Consider the following 17595-nt stretch of genomic DNA (forward strand, 5'->3'; position numbering starts at 1 on the left):
CCCCTCAATCCCAGCCCTGGGGGAATACGATTGGTCAGAAGTGATAGCGCTCTCGCCTTGCTCTACCTCAACAAATTCTGTTGGCGGAGGTGTAGGGAAGACACGGCGCTACTCGCGGGGTTCTATATCGAGCACATGAGGAAGACGCCCCCGAATCCGGAACTGCGATTGGCCAAAGGCACAACCGCGGCCCCGCCCACTCACTGAGGGAAGTAAATAAGTTCCATCAAGACTTTTTGCAGTAGCTCCGCCTCATCCTCTGCGCGAGGGGAGGTGTGGCTAGCACTGGGGGGCGGGTCTATGTAAAGATTGTCTCTATAGGGGCGGGGAGACGAACCCGGCTCCTGGGTTTGAGGGTAGGGTTTCTCTTTGGGGGCGTGGCTTACGGATCCAAGCTTTCCCGCCGACGGTTGGCCACGTCACGTGACATGGGTTGGAAGATGGCGTCTCCCACGGACGGTAAGAACCGGCTTAGAGACCTTTTGCCTGCCACATCCTTCTGCCCTCTGCTGGGAACTTCCGTTTCCATCTGCCACTCGAATTTACATTTCTTTCGTGGGCTCTTCTCCTTTCCCTTCCACTTCTTTTCTAAGCGATGTGGCTGCTTCTTAAGCTCGCCGGTTCTTCACAGCGGCTCCAGAGGTGCCTGGTTTCTTCTCAGTGTACCAGGCAGATGGAGGAGGGCGCCTGCTTGGGACCTTTTCTGGGCAAAAGGACGAGGGTCGCCCTGGTCCTCCTTTAGCCTCATTTGGGTGAGGCTGATGGCCGAGGAAGAGATACTGATGAGGAAAGGAGGCGCCTTAGTGTAGCTTTCCCCTCCGGGCGCCTCACTGAAAAAGGTCAGTTCTTTTCTCTTTGAGCATCTGGAACGATTTTTTGATTCTCTTAAGCGCTAGCTAGGGTTAGTGGCTGACCTCATCCCGGGATTGAACCACAAGAGAAAAATAATTCTCTCCTGTCTCCTTAGATTGGGACCGTTGCCCTGGCAGCTAGGGAAGCAGGAGACCCTCTCGGTCCCTAGCTGTGAGTCCCGAGGAAAATAGAACTGAGCTTTTTAGCGTAGTCATGTACACGTCTCTACCTCTCTTGTTTCTGGTTTATGAATTGTTTCTTAAGGCTGAGTGACTGAACGATTTCTGTTTATATGTTGTCTAAGATGCAACTCATCTCAGATAGCAATTGATTGGTTTTGTTGTACCCTCAGGCTTTTGCTCTCCGTTCTGTTTTAGGATTAAGGTTTTGCAGTCATTTCTGAACTGTTTTTGCTTCGACTATTCCATCCCCACGTCCATTTCACTGATATGTAGTTTTCTCTCATTTTGTGTTTGGAAGGAATCTTGAAAGTTCATTTCAGGAATGAGGAACTTGTGGCCAGAAAAGCTATACTGAGATCCTACTTTATGAAAGGCGTTTTACTAGGTGCGTTGTGAGAGAAGATTAATCAAACATGTAAACACTTTGGCAGTTTCAGGTCTCATTTAAATGTCACCTCCCAGAGAGGCTTTCACAGAACACAGTATCTGGACTTGCCCCTCTTCACCATTATTCACTCTCAGTACCTTCATCGACAGAATAGTTTATTTGTTAAGTTTGCCCCTTTCAGTCCAGATTGAAAATTCCAAGTCTGTTTCGTTGGTAGTTGGATCTCAGGGCTTACCACAGTGCCTCGCCTACTGGCAAGCAGTAAGTCTTCAATTCATGTTTATTGAAAGAATGATTAGATATATGCTTAAATAATATTTTAAGGTTTTTGAGCATGGGTTCATACTGTATGGGGCTTCCCTGGTGGCTCAGCAGTAAAGAATCCGCCTGCCAATGCAGGAGACACGGGTCCCTGGGTCAGGAAGATCCCCTGGAGAAGGAGATGGCAACACACTCCAGTATTCTTGCCTGGGAAATCCCATGGACAGAGGAGCCTGGCAGGCTACCGTCCATGGGGTCGCAAAGAGCTGGACATGATTTAGCTACTAAACTACTGTGACAAGCAACCACATACTGTATAAGAAATTATGGATATTGAAAGTCAAAAGAGATTCTTGATCCTGCCTGAGTGCTCTCTTGTTAAAAATGAAATGTCTTTTTTTTTTTTTGCCAGGAAAAAAATAAAGAGCATTTAAAAAGTTAGCCAAGGGAATATGGAGTTGTTTGGGTGTAGACTTTCAGATTGGGAACATAAAAAAGTTGTAGCAATGGATGGTGACGACGGTTGCAAAGCAGTCTAAATGTACTTAATGCCACTGAACTGTACACTTAATATTGGCTAAAATGGTATGTTTTATGTATATTTTACCACAGTTGAAAAAAAGTCAGCCAAGTGATAGAAGTAATGGCTATGAAAATTTTTAGCTTATAACTAAGTTGTCTTTATATTTTTGTTCCTTATGTTTGATTTTCCCTTCTCTCAATTTCTTTTCCTTCCTTTGGCCAGGAAGAATATTGGAAATGTATTTTTTTTCCTTTTGCCTTTTAACCATATCCACTCTCTCTATTGGCACGCTTGACTTTAAAAGTTTTCATGCTCATCTTTTGCATAGCTTTATCCTTTTCCCTCTAATCTTTTTAATCTGACAAAAACAGGTTAAGCACTGTGAACTTAAATTTTGCATCTAAATAAGTGTCTTATCCTAAAATATACTACTGCCTAGCTCTCTTACTTCTATTTTTAGAGTTCCACCTGTTTCTGTCTATAAGATTTAATTAAAATTATCTTGCTATGAAAAAAAGTTTAGATCTTTTACTGTTTCTCTTTTTAATGCTTAATTTGCTGGGACCTCCTTGAAAAGGAGAAAATTGAAGTCTAAGTCATTTATTACTTAATGTATGAGAATAACACAGTGAGTCAAGTTATGTCCCAGACTGTGGTCATGTATCATAAGGTCATGCTTATTGGTTATTTAATCCTACCCTCAATAAGTTTATTTTTGTTAAGCTTGAACTTTCCATAAGTAGCATTCCTTGGAAGTTTGAAAATTGAAATTTTGTGTTTCACATATCTAATTAAGGCAGTTTTTTAGAGTTGAGTTCTTTACCAATTAGAATGCCAATGGAAATTTCCTTAGAGTAAATAATTGGTTCAGCTAACATCCATCTTCTCACAGCGGTACAATAAAAAGGAAAGAAGAATAAAGGCAAAATTTTTTCTCCTTTTGATGAAAACACTTAGGATTTACTCTTTTAACTTTCGTGTCTGTCATACAGCAGTGTTAGCTATAGTCATCATTACACCCCTAATACTTATTTACCTTGTAACCTAAAGTTTGTACCTTTTGACCACTTTCCTCTAATTACCCCTCTTCTTACCCCCCACTTCTGATAACCATGAATATGATCTCTTTTTCTGTGAGTTTGTCTGTTTGCTTGTTTTAGATTGCACTCATAAGTGAGGTCATACTATATTTGTTTTATTTCATTTATCATAATGCCTTCAGGGTCCATATAGGTTGTCACAAGTGACAGGATTTCCTCATTTATATATGGCTGAATAATATTCCATTTGTGTGTGTGTGTGTATTTTCAAACTTCCTTTATCCATCAGTGAACATTTAGGTTGTTCCCATATCTTGGCTATTGTAGATAATCCTGCTGTGAACTTGGGAGTTCCTTAGACTATTGGGAGGAAATTTTGTTTAGAGAAAAGGACATGTTGAAAGGTTTTATAAATATGTACATTTTCTGGGGGGTGAGTTCATAGCTTTTTTTTTTCAGATTTTCAAAAATTTGGCTTACCCAGAACATGTTAAGAACCACTGTTTGTATCATTAAATTAGCTAATTTATGCAGCTAATTAGTATACTGAGCATAAAGTATGTACTCAACAAATGTTAACTGTTGTTGTTAATATTAAAACACCTTCTGTGTTCCAGGGCAAGAGTGGAGAAGAAATGGTGTCAAAAAATTAGGCAGGGGCTGGGTCATATAGGATTTTATAGGTCACAGTAGGTATGCATTCATGAATTTAGCTGGAAAGAAGTCTTTTAAGCTGGAGAGTGGCTTGAACTGATTGACATTTAACTTTTTGGAGAGTAGTAAGAATGGGAGCAGGGAGACTGGTAAGAGCCTATTGAAGTGGTCCAGGAGAGAAGCTATAGTTCCTTGGTTAATTAATGAAATTTCAGAGTGTGTTTTAGGTAGAAACTACTGGATTTACAAATAGATTGGTAATGGAAGCATGAAAGAAAGGGAGGCATGAAGGATGACCCCTGGGTTTTTGGACTGAGAACTGGAGTTGATGGTGGTGCTGTTTAATGAGATGGAGAAGATAGGAATTATGGTTTTTCACATATGTTAATAGAGATGTCACATAGCCACTTAGATATATAACTCTGAAGTTCGGGAAAATATTGGGGCTGGAAATAGAAATATGGAGTCCTTGGCATATAAATGGTGGTAAAGGGTATGGGACTAGATGAGATTTCCTTGGGAGACTTTCAGTCGAGAGTGAAGCCAGCCTGGGGTGGGCCCTGAGTGGAAGGGGAGACTGAAGGAATCAGTGAGGAAGGAGAAGAACCAGCATAGTGGTTTTGTAGAAGCTGGAGTGTTTGAAGGAGAGTGGTTAGTGAGTGGATGCTGCAAAGGGGTCACATAAGAGAGAACAGAGAAGTGACCACTGGATTTAGCAACACAGGTCATCAGTAACCTCCATGACAGCTGTTTCCATGCATGTAGTTTGTGGTAGGCTAAAGAATGTGAGGTAAGGAAGAGGAGACAACAGGATGGACAGCTGAAAAACTTTTGCCTTGAAGTAGTGAGGAAGTCGTGGGGTCAAGAGTTTCTTCAAAGAAGGTAAATTCCAGAGCAGACTTACTTGTTGAGTATGAGCCAATAGAGAGGGTAGAAACTGGTTGTGCAATAGATTATTCAGGATGTCTTTGACAAAGCAAGAGAAGGTGGAATCCAGAGCCTGAGCAGAGGAGTTTGTCTTTTCTGATAGCAGGGACTTCAGTGACTGGAAGGAGAGTCTGAGTATGAGTAAAGATGGGCTTCCCTGGTGGTTCATGTGGTAAAAAATCCTCCTGAAATGTAGGAGACCCGGGTTTGAGCCCTGGCTCTGGAAGATTCCCTGGAGAAGGGAATGGCAACCCACTCTAGTATTCTTGCCTGGAGAGTTCCTCGGACAGAGGAGCCTGCGGGGGCTACAGTCCATAGTGTCACAAAGAGTCGGACACAACTGAACAACTTAATATACACACAGACACTTATACATACACACGAGTAAAGATACAGGTGGTTTTGAACATTCATTTTTCCCAACACCCTACTAAAATATTGTTTCCCTTTTTAAAGATGGGGAGAGTAAGGAAATCGTTTATTTGTGTAACATCATGGCTCAGTAGCATCAGTAATCATAGAACTCAAATCTCTAGACTTCTAGGTGAGTGAGTGTTTCAGTTTATGTTCTGTGAGATTGATATGTCATAACATGTAAAATAATGTGTTTTGTTCCTTCTTGGCTTATCTGGGTGTTTTGTTCTAGGGACAGATCTAGAAGCATCTTTGCTAAGTTTTGAAAAACTTGACCGGGCTTCACCAGACCTTTGGCCAGAACAATGTAAGTTTTTGGTTTCTTTATATCAAAATAGATGGGAAAACCAGTGCTACTTTGAGGAACATTTTTGAAGAGTTATCATTTAACTGTAATGATTATAATTTTATTTCAGAGGAAGGGACTGAATTCTGTGGTCTGGTAGTAAGAATAGCTGTTTAGTAGTTCAGTTCTTTCAGAGCATAGTGTGACTCAGGAAATGATAGAGAACTTTTAAAAAATTATTTTTAAAAGCTATATCTGTAATAACTCAGACAATATGAAATGTATCAAGTAATTCCTTGCCTCCTTAAGTGCTGATAAAGTTAACTGCTGTTGTAGTTCAGTACAGAACTTTTGTATTTTTTTTAACGCTTACACAAGTAAGCAAATAAATATTTTAAAGTATATAGAGTTTTTTTGCTTTGTTTTATTATGGGGTTATATGATTAGTGATCTACAGCTTAACTTAATTTAATGCCTAGTAATTTATCAATGGATCTTTCCATGTTGATAGGTATAGATTTATTTCATTTTTTAATTTTATTGTCTAGATTTACTATAGCTTATGAACTCATACCCTATTTGGAAACCTAATAATATCCAAGTTTTGATATTACAAACAATTTCACAATGTCTATCTTTGTGCACATGAAAGAGGGTGACTGCGTATGGGAGTGCCCATTTCCTTACATACTAGCCAATACTGAATGATTAATGTTCTGTTTTTTCTTTTTAGTACCAGGTGTTGCTGAATTTGCAGCTTCCTTCAAAAGTGTAAGTAATACCTCACATAATGAAGTTTTTCCAACTTTTTGCTTCTGGGTAAAATCTCAAGTATTTTTTAATTTCTTTATTTTCAAGAATAATGTTTTTGCCTTCATAGTGTTTTGTAACTACAACCCTGGAAGTCTGTTTATATCATCGTCATGTTAATGATGCTAATGCTGTATTTTGATATTTTGACCTTTGGCTATTAGCCTCTTCTCTCAGCTTAAACGATGTTAAGGTAAAGCAATTGAAATATCTAATGTAATGCCAATATTCTTTTGGCCCAAACCATGATTTTGAAGTGTTTCTCTTTTGTTTATGTGATGCATTATGACTTTAACTTATACCTCCCTGGAGGAGTTTCTCAGTGGCTCATCAGAAACCGAAGAAAGACATTGAGTAGAGCCACAACTTTTCCATTTCCTGGGGCAGCAAGCATTGCACTGGATGCCCTAGATATGTTCTCTTATATATTCCCACAACCAGGAAGATAGGATGATTATGATGTTAGCTAGCATGTACACGATGTGTACCATATGCCAGGCACTGTTGTAAGCACTTTACATACATTATTTAGTCTTTACCAAACCATATGAGGGGGATTTCCCTAGCAGTCCAGTCGTTAGGTCTCAGTGCTTTCACGGTCCTGGCCCTAAGTTCAGTCCCTGGTTGGGAAACTAAGATCCTGCAAGCTGTGTGATGTGGCCAGGAAACAAACAAAAACCCATATGACGTATAGGTACTATTATTATCCATATTTTACAGACAGATAAGCACAGAGATGTTAAGTAGTTTACCCAAGATTATAGGCTATATATGGCAAAACCAGGCTTTGAACCTATAAGTCTACTTATTAGCATCCATGCTTATTATACATACTTAGAAGCGTTTGTGCCCAAAGTTAGAAGCACTGACTAGCAGAGAAGCTTAGATGTTAAGTTACTTGCCCAAGTCCTAGTGAGTGACAGGCTAGGATTTGAGCAGAGATCTGTCTGATTCCAAAGCTCATGCTGTTCCTATTAATAGATTAGGGATTTGTAATTAACTCTCTTAGTACCTTACCATATGCTTAACATTCTCTACTCATTAGGTTAAAGGTTAACTTAGTTAGGGTTAAAGATACTGAGTTAAATATTAAGGCCTGTGGCTTTCAGGGTCCATGAACATATTTGTTCAAAGGGACCTTGTTGTAGCTTCTTTTATTTTTCCAGAAGGTAGGGTTGTATGAAAGCTGGAGTGTGTGACTTTAACATATAGGAAGCCCTGAGCATGAGTGAAGGGTAGCATAGGGTTTTGAAGGCAGATACACTTGGATTTGAATCCTGAATCTGTTATTTCACTATCTGTGACCTGAGCAAGTTTCCTAACATTTTTGAGCCTTAGTTTTCTCATCTAATACTGTCTCATAGGCTTCTTAGTATAAAACGGCATAATGCGTATAAAATGCTTTGCATAGTACCAAGAACTAATAAGCAATACACAGTAGCTAGTATTAGATCAACTTTTGTCTAGTAGGTTAAATAGAAAGATTTGATTTAGTTTTCATAAATTCTCATTCATACTGAATTTTTAGTTAATTATATTTGTTACAACTAACTACTTTGAGTTGTAAACATAAATAAGTGGTTTTTAAAACTTTTATTAGAGCATGGTGTATTTTGAAAATCTGATGAAATATCTATACCTTTTCCCTAGAAGTATGTACATACGTATTGAGTTTTGTTTCTAGGGGTTCAGGGCCATCCCAGGGCCTCAGGTTAAGATCTCCTGGAATATTCTGATTCCCTACTGGGGTAAAAGTGGTGAATTTGACCTAAAACCTTCAAGGAAGGTAGAGTAGTGGTTTTGGAACTCAGACTTCATGGGTTTTGAATCATGGTTCCAGTAGCTCTATGACTTGAGGGAAGTGATTTATAATCTTCCTAAACATCTGTTGTTTTTTTAATTTGTAAAATGAGGAGGATAATAATACCTTTTTCATAGGGTTGATTTGGAAAATAAATGACATGATGCATGTAAAGTGTTTTACTTATCACACAGTACCAAGTAAAAGTGAATTTTTTGAAAAGGAAAAGCATAAATGAGTCCTGGAGATATAATATACAGCATGGTAACTACAGTTAATAATATAACTGTAGTTAATAATACTGTATTGCCTGTTTGAAAGTTGCTAAGAGATCTTAGGGCTTCCCTGGTGGCTCACTCATTATAAGAAAAAAACTTTTGTAGCCATATATATGGTGATGAATGTCAACTCAACTTCTTGTGGCAGTCATTTCCCGATATTCACAAATACTGAATTTTTATGCTGTGCACCCAAAACTAATATAATGGTATGTGTCAATTATACTTCAGTTTAAGAAAAGGAAAAGGGCTCAAAGTTGAAGGGAAATCTCATCAGAATTGTTGATATACCAGCTGTGGAGCTTTTAAAAAATAGATATGTAATGCCCTTGCTCAGTTCTTCCCACTGGACCCTCTCCCACACTCTGATATTCTGAATCAGTGCATCTGGGTAATGGCCTAGTTATTTGTATATTTTTAAAGTTATGCAGCTGGTTCTCATGTGTAGCCTGGATTGAAGGCTGTTATGCCAAAGCTGTTCTAAGAATGAGCTCTCTTTGATATTTTGTAAGTTCACTATCAGGAATGAGAAGAAACTTAAAATTCTAAAGTTTTCTATAACATTTACAATAAAATGAAATTTTAAGTGATGAGCATTCCAGTATTCTCTTTTTCAGATTGAAGATTTTCTTATTCTTGGTTCTTCTTTGAAAATCTTCTCCGTCAGCAAATGGTACTTCCTGATTATTGTTTCAAACAGTTCATTTGGAGGTTTTCAGTAGTTGTGAATTTCCAGTAGTTTCTTTCCAATAAGTTATACCAATAACTATACCAATCTGTTATACATATAGCAGTAACAGTAGTCAGACCTAATTTTCTAAGATTATTTCTTTAAAACCAGCTTTTAAAGATGAAGAGTATTGTTTTGTAAGGGTTCTCTGTGTAGGCCATATCTGAACCTGGAGAAGTCTGGGTATTTGAAATGACAATTTGCCAGTGTTTTCAAGGGTTTCCCTGGTGGCTCAGGTGGTAAAGAATCTGCCTGCAATGTGGAACACCCAGGTTTGATCCCTGGGTTGAGAAGCTCCCCTGGAGAAGGGACCTACTCCAGTATTCTTGCCTGGATAATTCCATGGACAGAGGAGCCTGGTGGGCTATAGGCCATGGAGTTTCAGAGTTAGACAGCTGTGTGAAAAGCTCTTTTTCTTATAAGAAAGAAGAGTAGGGTCTCTTCATACTTTGCGTTTGTCTGAATGGATATATTATTTTCTGACAGCCTATTACTAGCTCTCCACCCAAATGGATGGCTGAAATAGAACGTGATGACATCGACATGTTGAAAGGTAAGCAGTGCTGGTGACCTTTAACTTTTGACCTGACATTTGTTCCTCCACATACCACCTTAACAGTTTTTCTCTCACTATTCCCTTACAAGTATTCTTGGCTTCAAATTGCCTGTTTAGCCATCATACTCATGTTTTTCATATATAAATGCCCTTCTCTACTTTTTCATGTGTAGAAATCTTACCAATTCAAGACTCAATCAAAATGATTGCTGCTGCTGCTAAATGCCCTTCTCTACTTTTTCATGTGTAGAAATCTTACCAATTCAAGACTCAATCATAATGATTGCTGCTGCTGCTAAGTTCCTGTAATATTAACTTTATTTTGTATGATGCTCAGAGTTAATCAAAAGCTCTCATGTAAAGTTTCTCATTCTAATTCTCATAAAGGTTCTTTGAGTTAAGTATGATATCTAAGTTTCAGAGGTTAACTTAAACCAAGGTTTATTAGAAAGAGTTAAAATTTAAACTCTGATCTTTTTAAGACTAGTCTGTTATTGCTATAACACAAGTGGCTTATTTAGGATTTACTGCCATCTATTGTTGGCAGTACTATTAATTGACAACCCTGGAGTGGGTTAAGACCTGTCTTTTAGTTCTTTCTGTCTCATCAATTTCTCCAACAAAGAATACTGTAAGTAGTGAATATTTGATAAATGACTTGGAACTCAACCACAAAGTAGAAATTTAAATTAAAAAACATTAATTTTCCTTGATTTTGCTCTACTTTATTTAATTTTTTATTATCCTTCTAGTGGTAAGATTCATGATGGTAGTGAAGTAATAGACTGAAGTTAAGGTAGAAAATCCGGGATTCTTAAGCTATTTAAGCAGCTGAACAGATCGAGAAAGTCTACTTATGCCAGATATAGATAATAATTGTGGCGTGATAAGTTGCAGAAAATAACACCTCTATTTGATCTCAGAAGTAATTTATTGTTCTGCGTGAAATACTTAAAAGCAGATCCCCTCCTCCAGCCAGGGGAAAATTAAGTCTCAAGGGCATCTCAGGTTCATTGCTTTAATGTTCCAAACAGACATTTATATAATATTCCATCAGCATGTATTTTCTAAGGAAACTTCAAAGTTTTAGTAAAGGATCAGAGCATTATATTTTATGCAGATTGACTTATGTTTTAAACCTAAAAGTAATTTGGTGCTATTTAAATGCAAATCTCGAAAAGTAAGTTTTTACTTTAAGTCTACTGTCTTCTTTTCTGGTAAACTTTAACAATTTTTATAGGCATTTGATTTGACGGAAAAGTTTGGATTAATATTTAGTCTTTTTTTCCTAAACAAAGTATGCCTTTTATGATAGAGTGTGCTGGAATAATGACTGAGTTTACTAGGTTATATATATTTTTCTCTGTACAGTGCAAGTATATTGGAAACTGTTAGAGTTTTAAGTGATGGAATGTCAAATCAAACTAGCTTAAGCAAAAGGATTTTATTCACATAAGTAAAAATTCTAGGAGTAGAAATAGCTTTGAGCATATCTTGATCCTTGACTCTTATTTACTTTTTATCACTATTTTATTTAGTGTATCATTGCTATTTTATTGTTAATTGAAATATTGTGTATGTATGCTCAGTCATATATAACTCTTTGAGACCCCATGAACTGTAGCCTGCCAGGCTCCTCTGTCAATGGAATTTTCCAGTCAAGAATATTGGAGCAGGTTACCATTTCCTACTCCAGAAGATCTTCCTGACCTAGGGATTGCACCTGGGAAGGGCTTCCCTGGTAGCTCAGCTGGTGAAGAATCCGCCTGCAATGTAGGAGATCCTGGTTCTATTCCTGGGTAGGTCGGGAATATCCCCTAAAGAAGGGATAGGCTACCCACTCCAATATTCTTGGGCTTCCATAGTGGTTAGCAAGTAAAGAATCCGCCTGTAATGTGGGAAACCTGAGTTCAATCCCTGTGTTGGGAAGATCTACCTGGGTTGGAAACAGCTACCCACTCCAGTATTCTGGCTTGGCGAATTCCATGAACTGTATAGTCCATGGGGTTGCAAAGAGTTGGACATGACTGAGTGACTTTCACACGCACTTTCTTTTCACTTGGGAAGTATCAGCTGGACCAGTGAGAACTTGTGAATGACGGTGGAGATGGTGTCCATACTGCAAGTCAAAGATCTGTCTGTAGGCTTTCTCAGTGCTGTGTCCGATCACGAGGTTCCATATTAGTGTATTCATCTTGTATGATAGGCAAAGTGAATGATATAAAAGGATCCTCAGGATAAAACACATAATTGCTATTGTATTTATGCTAACTCTCTTCTCATTAAGTGGGTAAGTTCATATGAGGCATTTGCAGTGGTGGAAAAATTCATTGATTTGTATGTCTGTGTGTTTAGGGTGAGTGAGTGGATAGGAAGAGATATGGATCCATTTTCTATTTACTCAGTAGTAATTAAGTTTGAAAACTTTTATAGCAAGGGTTTGCAACCCATGTGAGTTGTTACTAGAAAGAAAGAAAGAAATGGTATTGAAGTGAATGATTCTGTTTCAGAACTGGGGAGCCTCACCACAGCTAACTTGATGGAGAAGGTACGAGGCCTTCAGAACCTGGCCTATCAGTTGGGGCTGGATGAGTGTGAGTACCCAGATCACATTTATTTAGGGGCCATCCTGTGTGTTTCATGATTGCGTTCGGGCATAATTCAAGAAGTATCTTTATTAGGTGTTCTAAAGGTAAGAAGCCACTGTAATCTATGAAGTAAGCCTTTTACGATAGAGTGAGCTGGAATAATTACTGAGTTTACTAGGTTGCAAGTTATTTTTCTCTGTACAGTGAAAGTATATTGGAAACTCTTTGAGTGTTAAGTGATAGAATGTCCAATCAAACTAGCTTAAGCAAAAGGATTTTATTCACATAAATCAAAATTCTAGGAGTAGAAATAGTTTTGAGCATATCTTGATCCTTGACTCTTACTGACTTACTTTTTATTGATGTAGAGTTGATTTACAATGTTGTGTTAATTTCTGCTGTACAGCAAAGTGACGCAGTTATACTCATATATACATTCTCTTTTATATTTTTTCATTATGGTTTATCACAGGATATTCAATATAGTCCCCTGTGCTATATAATAGGACCTTGTTTATCCATTCTAAATGTAATAGTTTGCACCTGCTAACCCCATACTCCCAGTCCATCCCTCCCCAGATCCATGACACTTAGTGATGTCTTAGGAATGTGCTCTTGTTCTTGCTTTTGTTTTACATCTCAGAGTTCTGCTTCACTCATGCATTATTATTATTCTTTGACCTTGCACTCAGGAAGGTGACCAATAGGAGCTCCAGTTTATATGTCTTTAAATCTTGTAATCCCAAAGGAAAGAAGATGTTTTCTGAAAATTCCCCAGAAAAGGTCCTGTGGGGGCCTCTGACTATTCCATCTTGGCTTACATACCTTTCCTGGAACCAAGTCCTTTAGCCAGGTAGCATAGAGCACTGAGATGGGCCAGCCTGGGGCCAGGGTGCACATGCAGATTGGAACCGTTAAGTCTGACTCAGATCATGTGGAATGCATTTGGGGAGGATTGCTTCCCCAAAGGAAGGGTATTGTAACACACCAAGAATGTAATCTGCCAGTATGAGTAATGCTTTTAAAATTCTGTATTCCTGTCTGCTCTCCAGTCTTTTAGTTTAAAATGATTTTTAACTATATTTCTTTCCATACTCTGTTCATTATAAAACTGGAAAAGGAATTGTAGAAGATTTTCACTTTGTAATTGAAAGAAATACTCAACATAGAGTGTTAGAACTTTGTTCTCATTGGGTAGGTACTTCCTCAGACCTTGATAAATGCACAATTTTGAGAGACTACTGTAGCTTATAACTTTCTTCAAAATTGTTTTGTACTGATTAATGTAATTCCCAACAGCAGTTTAACAAATTGTTTCTCTTGTTTATAGAACATGCAGTGGATTTGTCCACATCATTGATTTTACTACCAATTCAACATTTCACTTTAAAATTTAATTTAAAACTACCAATTTTCGACTAATAGCACTTCCTTAGTCCTGTTTTTGTTTTCTTTATTTCCATTACTATCATTAGCAGTTGACGTTTGTTTCCCAAGAAAACATTTTAAAATCACTTCATGGATCAAGGAGCAGAGAGCCACAGACTGCTCTGAGACACGGTTGCTAGATGGTCTGCGATGTGCACTTGTTCCCTAACTCCTCTGTATACTAGTCATTTATTTCTCGTGACTGAAGCTTGTCGGCAGAATTACTCTTTACCATGTATGTCACAGACCTCAAGGGTTTATAATGAAAACCCCATGATTATTAAATTCATAAATGCGAGACTTATACAGTGTAGAACTTGATTCTGTTTCTAGCTCTGGATAATACATGCTGTAATGATCACAGTGATCAATCCTTTATCTATGTCAGTTTTTCTTATGAAATAAAGTTTTTTCAAAAGAGAGATAAAATTTTATGCTTATATCAAAAAGATGCTATATTACTGAATGTATTTATCAACAGTGTTGTCTCTAGTTAGTTGTAGATGAAATTACTATATTCCCTCTGATTAGTTTTTCTTTTCCTATTTTCCTGCTGAGAAAGATAATGAAGTATTTTTTCTCTACTTTTTATTATGAAAAATTTCAAACATATACCAAAGGAGAGAAAGTAGAATATTGACGTTATATACTGATGACTTGGTTTTATAGTTAGCATCTGGCCAATCTATTTCAACCTCTGCCAACATACATAATTAAAGCAAATCTCAGGCATCATATTGTTTCATTACTAAATAACTTCATATGTGAGTCCAAAAGACAAAGACTTTCCTTTTTTTTTCTTAAGTATAATTGCGATTCTATTAATTATGCCTAAAGAATTTTAACAGACTTGTTTAATATCATCAGATAACCAATCAGAATTCATATTTCCCTGGTTCACTCATAATTGTCTTTATATAGTTGGTTGGTTTGAATCAGGATTTAAGTAAGGTGTACTATATTTGATTAATATGTCTCTTAAGTTTCTTTTAATCTGGCATAGTTCCACCTCCCTATTATTTTCCTTTGCCATTTATTATTGTTACTTTTTCTGTGGAATTTTCCCCATTCTGGATTTTATTCCTTTTATCCCTGTGGTAGTGCTTAATATGTCCATCTATCCCTTCTTATTTCCCAGTAATTAGATTTAGAAGCTCATACAGATACAGGATTGATTTTTATTTTTATTTTGACAAGAATATTTCATAAATGGTGTTGTACACATCCTTCAGAAGGGTACATCCTGTCTGCTTGTCTTGATCTTTGTGATGTTAAGATTAATTCATTGGTAAAGGTATTGTTTGCCTGATCTGTTACTCATAAAATTCTCTATCAGCCTTATAACCAGTGTTTTAGCAGCCATTGAAAACTGCCTAGATTCACTATTTTGTTATAAGCTGTGAAATGGTATTACACTAATTCTATCATTCCTTCTTATTAGCTAGGATTTTTCTGTGAAGAACCTTATCTTAACCAACTCTTCATTATTTATTACCTTGAATGCTCTTCTTACTGAATAAATGATTCTTTATCAGTTTTTAGGATAACGAGTTGGTTCTCTGAGCATCAGTAAATCTATTTTAATGTCTTTGCACAAAAACAGAAACTTGGTGTGGTTTGTTTCAGTTTTTATTCCACACAGCTAAGATCATCAATATTATTAATTATTTATTATTTCTAAAACTTAAGGCTTTGGAGGTAGGGGTTTGAAGTCACCTAACTCAGTGACCTTAAGCAGGGAACCAAAATTATGCTGTAGAAATGCTTGTTTCTGCCAGATGAGTTCTATGAGCACAGCTGAGATTTCTCGAAATTATTTTCTAGTTCAAAATACAGCTTTCTTTCAGTTTCTGTAGCAGTGTTTTGCTAACTGATTGTCATTTTCCCTGATCATAATAATTAGTTGACATGCAGAAAATAGTTTTTTAATTTAGAATTGGTAAGAATCACATTGATATGTAGTGGATTTCTTGGCTATAACCTCTTTGTTTTATTGTGTATAGGGTATTTGCATAAAAACAAGATCCTTTTTGTCCTTACAGATTATTCATCTACTCTAGGGGTTGACATTTACTTGACACCCTAATCTGGTGTTTCGATATCTCAATCCTCCTTCCTGCATTAATTGAGAGGATGACATGGATGAAAAATAAGCAATACGAACTGATGAATCCCCAAGGACCCCTGATCCTGTTTTCATGCAAATATCTGTAACTGATAAAGATGATGGAAAGAAAAAAAATGCAAAAAAAATTTGTCCTCAAAACATGATTGTTTGTCACTTCCCTGGAGCATTGTTAGTGTTAGTATAGAAAAAATGTGAGCCTTCTAGGGCTAATAGCAACTAGATTGTATCTTTTGGAAGATGAACCCTGCCTCTTGATTTAGTACGTGATTATATCTCAGATAACCCTTTTGGTGTCCAGGTTTTAGAATGCAATAATGTTTTATATAGGTATTTATAGCTTTTCATGATTGGGGCCCCCAGACTTTATATGGGTAGTTAATTTATGTGAAATTCCCATGAAATATATAGAATTATAAAAAACTACCTTTACTGTATGAAAAATTCCATTTCTGTTACTTCCATCTGAGTTCTGTGTCCTTCTTGTTTTACCAAAACTATTGTAGTCACCTTCTAACTGCCCTCCTTGTGTCTCAGCTACCTCATATCAGTCCATCTTGTTTACCAATACAAGGTTAATCTTTCTAAAGTAGTGTTTGCTTTCTGTTTGTCCTTTACTCATAAGTCATTAGTAGTATTTCATTACCCATACAATAAAATTCAGATTCCTTAACATGGCTTTCAAAATCCCCTTACTCTGGGCTGAGCCTAATGTCTAGCCTTCTTACTGCTCCCGAACAGAATACCGTGCGTTGTCTGCATTTGAAATTCTCTTCCTGGGACACTTCCCCATCTTCTTAATTCAATTCATGTTGTTCCTTTTCTCAGGAAGCCCTCCCTGACCTATTTCTAATATAGGAATTTTATTTGTCCTTCATTGTTTAGCCAGAATCTACCTCTTTCATCAGCCTTTCCTTTTCAAACTTGATCTAGAAAGTAAACTCACTTTTCTGACCTCCGAGATAGCTCCTAGAGCAGTTCATTTGTTTCATTTTTTTGTCACTTTTACCATTTTGGGAGACTTTTGGTTTGTGTGTTATCTCTTAGATTAATTGTAGCTCTTGAAGGTAAGAATCATATTTTGGAGCTGTCTTCTGTAACCCACAGAGTACCTGCCATATGGTAGATATGCAGTATGTATTTGCTGATTGAATGACTGAATGATCAACTCCTTAATGCCTTTTGATGAAATGAGCAGATTTTTTTAATGAAATCCATTCACTTAAAACTGAAAAAGTGGAGCTTCTGGAAATTGTTCTTTTTCTGGATAGTTTGTGTTTTAATGATGAGTAGTAACATTTGAAGATCTCATAATGTCTGGAATTTTTCTTTTATGATAGTGGATGATCAACCACACATAGTAAATATAGTGTGAAGCTTCTTGATAATGGTTTGATTTTGTCTTCTACCTGACCCCTGCTCCTGCTGCTGCTGCTAAGTCGCTTCAGTCAGGACCGACTCTGTGCAACCCCATAGAGGGCAGCCTACCAGGCTCCCCCGTCCCTGGGATTCTCCAGGCAAGAACACTGGAGTGTGTTGCCATTTCCGTCTCCAATGGATGAAAGTGAAAAGTGAAAATGAAGTCGCTCAGTCGTGTCCAATCCTAGCGACCCCATGGACTGCAGCCCACAGCATTATTATGACCTGGACAGTGTTCATGATTTAGTCATGTAAGTTGTAGCAGCACATGTCTTGTTTTATTCCTCAGACCCATTGAACTGTCATAAATCTTATCGAATATTGATTCTCAAC

The 17595-nt window shown here is 37.3% G+C and overlaps 1 protein-coding gene across 5 annotated transcripts in view; it reads left to right on the forward strand.

Annotated features, from left to right (window-relative positions):
- The first annotated feature begins 78 nt into the window (after positions 1 to 78).
- LIN52 (lin-52 DREAM MuvB core complex component) overlaps positions 79 to 17595 on the forward strand; it is a 113054-nt gene continuing 95537 nt past the window's right edge. The window contains exons 1-6 of one of the 5 annotated variants that reach the window (XM_027552414.1): positions 79 to 459; positions 5284 to 5371; positions 5474 to 5548; positions 6261 to 6298; positions 9633 to 9699; positions 12213 to 12250. In XM_027552414.1, coding sequence (XP_027408215.1) covers positions 5284 to 5371; positions 5474 to 5548; positions 6261 to 6298; positions 9633 to 9699; positions 12213 to 12250 — 306 coding nt within the window. In that variant the 5' untranslated portion in view covers positions 79 to 459. Of the gene's footprint in view, positions 460 to 5283; positions 5372 to 5473; positions 5549 to 6260; positions 6299 to 9632; positions 9700 to 12212; positions 12297 to 17595 lie in introns of all 5 variants that reach the window. The other 4 variants (XM_027552411.1, XM_027552410.1, XM_027552413.1 and 1 more) reach the window with 4 other exon arrangements.

This window comes from Bos indicus x Bos taurus, chromosome 10 (assembly GCF_003369695.1).
Source record: "Bos indicus x Bos taurus breed Angus x Brahman F1 hybrid chromosome 10, Bos_hybrid_MaternalHap_v2.0, whole genome shotgun sequence".
NCBI lineage: Eukaryota > Metazoa > Chordata > Mammalia > Artiodactyla > Bovidae > Bos > Bos indicus x Bos taurus.